At 39.0% G+C, this 9,706-nt stretch overlaps 1 protein-coding gene across 1 annotated transcript; it reads left to right on the top strand.

Moving 5' to 3' along the window:
* Positions 1-976, top strand: LOC135200518 (chaperone protein DnaJ-like). Its single transcript, XM_064229169.1, has 2 exons — positions 1-313; positions 753-976. Exons 1-2 carry the CDS (start codon positions 1-3, stop codon positions 974-976), a joined length of 537 nt encoding a protein of 178 aa, XP_064085239.1.
* The last annotated feature ends 8,730 nt before the right edge of the window (positions 977-9,706 follow it).

Genomic DNA, 9,706 nt, shown 5'->3' with positions numbered 1-9,706 from the left:
ATGACGCAGCTTGAGAAATTAGATGATCAAGAATTGGTTGCAGCCGCCAGAACCTTGCAAAGAATGCAACGTCATGGCTGCCCATACTACATCCTAGGTATTGCAGAGGAGGCTAATTTGAAGGAAATAAAGTGGGCCTACAGGAAGCGGACACTCAAGTTTAACCCTGATAACTGCCAAGGGTCTAAAGACGAGCGACAGCGCAGAATGGATATCATGCACAAGGTCAACTATGCTAATTATCTCCTATGTGATACTGATGAAAGAAGAAAATACAACGCAGTCAGGGAATTCATCAAGGACCTGGCAGATAGTGTGTTTGAAGATCCTCAGAAGACAATGAAAGCAAAGAAGAAGAAACCTGGAAGGACAACGAAGAGGAAGAAAACTAAAGGAAACTAGAAAGAAACAAACAGAAGAAACAGCCTGTGATTGACCAAAATTGTGAATGATTTTGTCTTGTCACCAGGTGATGCTGCTGCGTCGTGTTCTAGAGGCCCTGCGATCTTCTTGGTCCATTTGATGAGCTTGACTGCAAGATGGGTGTTCTGCTGCTCCCCCCGGCAGCAAACAACAATGAGAGGTCCCCCCACCTCCTACACACCAATCCTGCAATCAAAACCATCGATGGGCCAAGAAAATCGCAATGCCTCTGGAACACGACGCCAAGGCATCATTCAAAACTGATGACCAGTCAAAATTCTTCACATGGGTTGTTTCTTTGTAGCGGTAAAGACAAGTCTTGTGAACAGGCTTTTCATCAGGCATCCTTGGCGATTCTCTCATCTCCCTGATGGAGGCAGGAGGCCCAACTATCAGGATGAGAGCCAACAGTTATTCAGAGGAAGGAGGACCAGCTCTCAGGATGAGAGCTAACAGCTGTTCGGAGGGTGGAGGAGAAGCGCTCAGGATAAGAGCCAACAGCTATTTGGAGGCTGGAGGACAAGCTCTCAGGATGAGACCTAACAGCTGTTAGGAGGCTGGAAGACAAGCTATCAGGATGAGAGCCAACAGCTGTTCAGAGGGTCACAGTGCACCCCCTCTCCTGCCACATGATACCCTCTGGAATGGGTAACGATACCAAATCACCTATTGGATTATGCACTGCATGTTAAATCACATTTTTTGCATATACTGCAGTGGCAACCTCTGGCGCGGCGTAAAAACCCGTAAGTTCAATGCCTTTCATATATGCAAAATATGGGTTATGCAATGCATAATGGGTTGAATACTTGCATATACTACTGTGGCAACCTCTGGCGCGGCGTAAAAACCCGTAAGTTCAATGCCTTTCATATATGCAAAGTATGACTTATGCAATGCATAATGGGTTGAATGATTGCATATACTACTGTGGCAACCTCTGGCGCGGCGTATAAACCCGTAAGTTCAATGCCTTTCATATATGCAAAGTATGGCTTATGCAATGCATAATGGGTTGAATACTTGCATAAACTACTGTGGCAACCTCTGGCGCGGCGTAAAAACCCGTAAGTTCAATGCCTTTCATATATGCAAAGTATGGCTTATGCAATGCATAATGGGTTGAATACTTGCATATACTACTGTGGCAACCTCTGGCGCGGCGTAAAAACCCGTAAGTTCAATGCCTTTCATATATGCAAAGTATGGCTTATGCAATACATAATGGGTTGAATACTTGCATATACTACTGTGGCAACCTCTGGCGCGGCGTAAAAACCCGTAAGTTCAATGCCTTTTATATATGCAAAGTATGGCTTATGCAATGCATAATAGGTTGAATACTTGCATATACTACTGTGGCAACCTCTGGCGCGGCGTAAAAACCCGTAAGTTCAATGCCTTTCATATATGCAAAGTATGGCTTATGCAATGCATAATAGGTTGAATACTTGCATATACTACTGTAGGCAACCTCTGGCGCCGCGTAAAAACCTGTAAGTTCAATGCCTTCATATATGCAAAGTATGGCTTATGCTATGCATAATAGGTTGAATACTTGCATATACTACTGTGGCAACCTCTGGCGCGGCGTAAAAACCCGTAAGTTCAATGCCTTTCATATATGCAAAGTATGGCTTATGCAATGCATAATGGGTTGAACACTAGCATATACTACTGTGGCAACCTCTGGCGCGGCGTAAAAACCCGTAAGTTCAATGCCTTTCATATATGCAAAGTATGACTTATGCAATGCACAATGGGTTGAATACTTGCATATACTACTGTGGCAACCTCTGGCGCGGCGTAAAAACCCGTAAGTACAATGCCTTCATATATGCAAAGTATGGCTTATGCTATGCATAATAGGTTGAATACTTGCATATACTACTGTGGCAACCTCTGGCGCGGCGTAAAAACCCGTAAGTTCAATGCCTCTTATATATGCAAAGTATGGCTTATGCAATGCATAATGGGTTGAATACTTGCATATACTACTGTGGCAACCTCTGGCACGGCGTAAAAACCCGTAAGTTCAATGCCTTTCATATATGCAAAGTATGGCTTATGCAATGCATAATGGTTGAATACTTGCATATACTACTGTGGCAACCTCTGGCGCGGCGTAAAAACCCGTAAGTTCAATGCCTTTCATATATGCAAAGTATGGCTTATGCAATGCATAATGGGTTGAATACTTGCATATACTACTGTGGCAACCTCTGGCGCGGCGTAAAAACCAGTAAGTTCAATGCGTTTCATATATGCAAAGTATGGCTTATGCAATGCATAATGGGTTGAATACTTGCATATACTACTGTGGCAACCTCTGGCGCGGCGTACCCACGTAAGTTCATGCCTTTCATATATGCAAAGTATGGCTTATGCAATGCATAATGGGTTGAATACTTGCATATACTACTGTGGCAACCTCTGGCGCGGCGTAAAACCCGTAAGTTCAATGCCTTTCATATATGCAAAGTAGGGCTTATGCATGCATAATGTTGAATACTTGCATATACTACTGTGGCAACCCTCTGGCGCGCATAAAAAACCCGTAAGTTCAATGCTTTCATATATGCAAAGAAAGTATGGCTTATGCAATGCATAATGGGTTGAATACTTGCATATACTACTGTGGCAACCTCTGGCGCGGCGTAAAAACCCGTAAGTTCAATGCCTTTCATATATGCAAAGTATGGCTTATGCAATGCATAATGGGTTGAATACTTGCATATACTACTGTGGCAACCTCTGGCGCGGCGTAAAACCCGTGAAAAAGTTCAATGCCTCTTATATATGCAAAGTCTGGCTTATGCAATGCAAAAACATGGGTTGAATACTTGCATATACTACTGTGGCTCCTGCTGGCGCGTAAAAAACCCGTAAGGTTCATGCCTTTCAGTATATGCACAGGTTTATGGCATATGCAATGCATAATGTTGAATACTTGCCAATTATACTACTGTGCAAGCAATTAAATGGGGTTGGAATAACTTGCATATACTACTGTGGCAACCTCTGGCGTGGCGTAAAAACCCGTAAGTTCAATGCCTTTCATATATCCAGAGTATGGCTTATGCAATGCATAATGGGTTGAATACTTGCATATACTACTGTGGCAACCTCTGGCGCGGCATAAAAACCCGTAAGTTCAATGCCTTTCATATATGCAAAGTATGGCTTATGCAATGCATAATGGGTTGAATACTTGCATATACTACTGTGGCAACCTCTGGCGCGGCGTAAAAACCCGTAAGTTCAATGCCTTTCATATATGCAAAGTATGGCTTATGCAATGCATAATGGGTTGAATACTAGCATATACTACTGTGGCAACCTCTGGCGCGGCGTAAAAACCCATAAGTTCAATGCCTTTCATATATGCAAAGTATGGCTTATGCAATGCATAATGGGTTGAATATTTGCATATACTACTGTGGCAACCTCTGGCGCGGCGTAAAAACCCGTAAGTTCAATGCCTTTCATATATGCAAAGTATGGCTTATGCAATGCATAATGGGTTGAATACTTGCATATACTACTGTGGCAACCTCTGGCGCGGCGTAAAAACCCGTAAGTTCAATGCCTTTCATATATGCAAAGTATGGCTTATGCAATGCATAATGGGTTGAATACTAGCATATACTACTGTGGCAACCTCTGGCGCGGCGTAAAAACCCGTAAGTTCAATGCCTTTCATATATGCAAAGTATGGCTTATGCAATGCATAATGGGTTGAATACTTGCATATACTACTGTGGCAACCTCTGGCGCGGCGTAAAAACCCGTAAGTTCAATGCCTTTCATATAATGCAAAGTATGGCTTATGCAATGCATAATGGGTTGAATACTTGCATATACTACTGTGGCAACCTCTGGCGCGGCGTAAAAACCCGTAAGTTCAATGCCTTTTATATATGCAAAGTATGGCTTATGCAATGCATAATAGGTTGAATACTTGCATATACTACTGTGGCAACCTCTGGCGCGGCGTAAAAACCCGTAAGTTCAATGCCTCTTATATATGCAAAGTTTGGCTATTCAATGCATAATGGGTTGAATACCTGCATAAACTACTGTGGTAACCTACGGCGCGGCGTAAAAACCCGTAAGTTCAATGCCTCTTATATATGCAAAGTATGGCTTATGCAATGCATAATGGGTTGAATACTTGCATATACTACTGTGGCAACCTCTGGCGCGGCGTAAAAACCCGTAAGTTCAATGCCTTACATATATGCAAAGTATGGCTTATGCAATGCATAATGGGTTGAATACTTGCATATACTACTATGGCAACCTCTGGCGTAGCGTAAAAACCCGTAAGTTCAATGCCTTTAATATATGCAAAGTATGGCTTATGCAATGCATAATGGGTTGATTACTTGCATATACTACTGTGGCAATCTCTGGCGCGGTGTAAAAACCCGTAAGTTCAATGTCTTTCATATATGTAAAGTATGGCTTATGCAATGCATAATGGGTTGATTACTTGCATTTACTACTGTAAACCTCTGGACGCTGGCGGTAAAAACCCGTAAAAGGTTCAATGCCTTTCCATGATATCAAAAAGTAATGGGCTTATTGCCAATCATAAGGGGTTGAAATAATTTGCCATATACTTTTTGTGGGCAACTCTAGCGGGCGTAAAAAAAAAAAAAATTTGTAAAAAACGTTAAGTTCAAATCTGCAAAAGTATGGATTATGCAAATGCAAATAATGGGTTGAATACTTGCATACCTACGTGGCAAACTCTGGCTCGGCGTAAAAAACCCGGTAAGTTCAAATGTCTTTTTTATATATGCAAAAGTCTGGTTATGCAAAATGGCATATGGGTTGAATCTTGCATATCCTAACCCATGCAAAAACCTCTGCGCGGCGTACTAAGTAAGTTCTAGCCTTTTATGTATGCAAAGTAGGTTATGCAATGCATAAAAAATGGGTTTTGAATACTTCATATACTATCGTAACCTTCGTGGCGCGGCGTTAAAAAACCCGTTAAGGTTTTTTTAATGCCTTTTATTTGTAGCAAAAAGTATGCTTATGTGCAATGCAATGGTGGGTTGAATATTGCAATATTACTTTTGTGGCAACCTTCTGGCGCGGCGTGTTAAAAACCCGTAAGGTTTCAAATATCCAAAGTATGGGCTTATGCAATGCCATAATGGGTTGAAACTTGCATACACTACTGTGGCAAACTCTGCGGCGTAAAACCCGCGTACGTAGTTCAATGTCTTTTATATATGCAAGTATGGCTTATGCAATGCATAATGGGTGGTGAATACTTGCATATACGAACCATGCAACCTCTTATGCGCGGCGTAAACCATAAAGTTCAAATGCCTTTTAGGTATGCAAAGTATGGCTTATGCAATGTATAATAGGTTGAATACTTGCATATACTACCATGGCAACCTCTGGCGCGGCGTAAAAACCATAAGTTCAATGCCTTTTATGTATGCAAAGTATGGCTTATGCAATGTATAATAGGTTGAATACTTGCATATACTACCGGGGCAACCTCTAGCGCGGCGTAAAAACCCGCAAGTTCAATGCCTTTTATATATGCAAAGTATGGCTTATGCAATGCCTAATGGGTTGAATACTTGCATATACTACCGTGGCAACCTCTGGCGCGGCATAAAAACCCATACGTTCAATGCCTTTCATATATGCAAAGTATGGCTTATGCAATGCATAATGGGTTGAATACTCGCACATATTACTGTGGCAACCTCTGGCGCGGCGTAAAAACCCGTAAGTTCAACACCTTTTATGTATGCAAAGTATGGCATATGCAATGCATAATAGGTTGAATACTTGCATAAACTACCGTGGCAACCTCTGGCACGGCGTAAAAACCAGTAAGTTCAATGCCTTTTATGTATGCAAAGTATGGTTCAATGCCTTTTATATATGCAAAGTATGGCTTATGCAATGCATAATGGGTTGAATACTCGCACATACTACTGTGGCAACCTCTGGCGTGGCGTAAAAACCCGTAAGTTTAATGCCTTTTATGTATGCAAAGTATGGCTTATGCAATGTATAATAGGTTGAATACTTGCATATACTACCGTGGCAACCTCTGGCGCAGCGTAAAAACCCGTAAGTTCAATACCTTTTATATATGCAAAGTATGACTTATGCAATGCATAAAGGGTTGAATACTTGCATATACTACCGGGGCAACCTCTAGCGCGGCGTAAAAACCCGCAAGTTCAACGCTTTTCTATATCAAAGTTGGCTTATGCAATGCATAATGGGTTGAATACTTGCATATACTACCGTGGCAACCTCTGGCGCGGCGTAAAAACCCGTAAGTTCAATGCCTTTCATATATGCAAAGTATGGCTTATGCAATGCATAATGGGTTGAATACTCGCACATACTACCATGGCAACCTCTGGTGCGGCGTAAAAACCCGTAAGTTCAACACCTTTTATGTATGCAAAGTATGGCTTATGCAATGCATAATAGGTTGAATACTTGCATAAACTACCGTGGCAACCTCTGGCGCGGTGTAAAAACTAGTAAGTTCAATGCCTTTTATGTATGCAAAGTATGGTTCAATGCCTTTTATATATGCAAAGTATGGCTTATGCAATGCATAATGGGTTGAATACTCGCATATGCAACTGTGGCAACTTCTGGCGCGGCATAAAAACCTGTAAGTTCAACGCCTTTTATATATGCAAAGTATGGCTTATGCAATGCATAATAGGTTGAATACTTTGCATATTACTACCGTGGGCAACCTCTGGCGCTGGTAAAAAAAACCTGTAAGGTTCAACGCCTTTTTATATATGCAGAGTATGGCTTATGCAATGCATAATGGGTTGAATACTTGCATATACTACCGTGGCAACCTCTGGCGTAGCGTAAAAACTTGTAAGTTCAATGCTTTTTATGTATGCAAAGTATGGCTTATGCAATGCATAATAGGTTGAATACTTGCATATACTACCGTGGCAACCTCTGGTGCGGCGTAAAAACCCATAAGTTCAATGCCTTTTATATATGCAAAGTATGGCTTATGCAATACATAATAGGTTGAATACTTGCACATACTACCGTGGCAACCTCTGGAGCGGCGTAAAAACCCGTAAGTTCAATGCCTTTCATATATGCAAAATATGGCTTATGCAATGCATAATAGGTTGAATACTTGATATACTACCGTGGCAACCTCTTGCCGCGGCGTAAAAAACCCCGTAATTCAATGCCTTTTATATATGCAAAGTATGGCTTATGCAATGCATAATGGATTGATTACTTGCAAATACTACTGTGGCAACCTCTGGCACGGCGTAAAAACCCGTAAGTTCGTGGCAACCTTTGGCATGGCGTAAAAACCCGTAAGTTCAATGCCTCATACAGTACGTGCAAAATATTTGATCCTGGTGTGGCAGGATGGAAGATTCCATCTCTCTTGGCTAGCTATTGGAGCTGAGAATGGGGAAGGGTCCATCCCTGGCAAAAATAAAACCCCATTCGATGGACACTCCATTGGCGAGGATTGCCCCATGGGATGAGATCGCTTCCGATCGCTAAAGGCCCATAATTATATATATTGATGTAGTATATATGTAAATGTATATAATGTAAATATTAATTATATATCATATATAATAACACATACAATATGTATGTATATATATATATATATTATATATATATATATATATATATATATATAATTATACTATATATATATATAGATATTATATATAATAACTATATTATATATATATATATATATATATATATATATATATATATCTATCTATCTATAATATATTATATTAATATATATATTATAAATATTTTAGATATATATTACATTTTTATATCTATATATATATATAAATAATTATATATATATTATATATATATATATATATAATTATATATATATCTATCTAATAATTATTTAACTATCTATATATATATCTATCTATATATATATATATATAATATATATATATATATATATATATATGGCTATATAATATATTTATTTATATATGGCTGACTGTCTAAGTGAGTGTGTGTGTGGTTGAATGTGTACTAAAATGGCTGTCCAGTTGTGCATCTACAGTATGTATGTGTGTGTGTGTGTGTAATGTGCGTGTGTATGTGTACATATAATATATATATATATATATTATATATATATATATATATATATATATATATATGTGTGTGTGTGTGTGTGTATATATACAAATACACACACATATATACATATATATACACAAATTATATACACACACATATTCATATTGTAGATATACGGCTAGACATTTTTAATACACATTCACACACACATAGACAGTCGGCCATATTTCCACAACCACACACAAGTACACGCACTGCTTTTGACGAACATCACCGCTGCTCACCAGCAAAACGGAACAGAGAGAATGAGGAGCAGCCTACTCAAGTGGCAGCTTTTAATTAACACTTTGTATAACAACAAGCGGTTGAATGTTAAATAAGGAGTTGGGAATAGGGAGTTGGGATAATGGGCTACAAATAAGCCTAGGATATTCAGTGAGAAATAATAATAATAATAATAATAATAATAATAATAATAATAATAATAATAATAATAATAATAATATAATATCTGGAAACAGACCTTCTTTGAAACATGTTTCATTAAAAATAATGGCAGAAATCACAGAATTGATTCTATATAAAATTCTTTCAATTCTCCTTATGATTTGTCTTTCTGGCACGCTGGTATTATAAAGCAGCTGGCCGAATATTCATTGTGCTGTAGGTCGTCAACGGAATTTCGGGCTGGTGTTATCAAAGGCAACAGGTTATCAGGGACAGGCTGGGGTCGTCAACAGGTATACTCTCGTAGGTCGGGAACAGGCCGTAGTCGTCAGGGGTCTATCCAGTATTCACTGGACAGGACCTCTGACGACCCCAGCCTGTCCCTGATATCCAGTTGCCTTTGATAACACCAGCCCGAAATTCCGTTGACGACCCACAGGACAATGAATATTGGCCAGCTTGCTTTATAATACCAGCGTGCCAGAAATGGAACAACATCATAAGGAGAATTTGAAAGAAATTTTCATATAGAATCAAATTCTCGTTGAACTCTTCCATTACTTTTAGTTAATAATAATATAATAATAATAATAAATAATAATAAATAATGAATAATTGAATATTAATAAATAATATAATAATAATAATAATAATAATAATTGAATAAGATAAATAATAATAATAATAATGAAGATAATAATAATAATAATAA

The sequence above is a fragment of the Macrobrachium nipponense genome, chromosome 27, assembly GCF_015104395.2.
Source record: "Macrobrachium nipponense isolate FS-2020 chromosome 27, ASM1510439v2, whole genome shotgun sequence".
Classification (NCBI taxonomy): Eukaryota; Metazoa; Arthropoda; class Malacostraca; order Decapoda; family Palaemonidae; genus Macrobrachium; species Macrobrachium nipponense.
The sequence above is the reverse complement of the archived record's forward strand: the minus strand, read 5'-3'. Positions and strand labels throughout refer to the sequence as shown.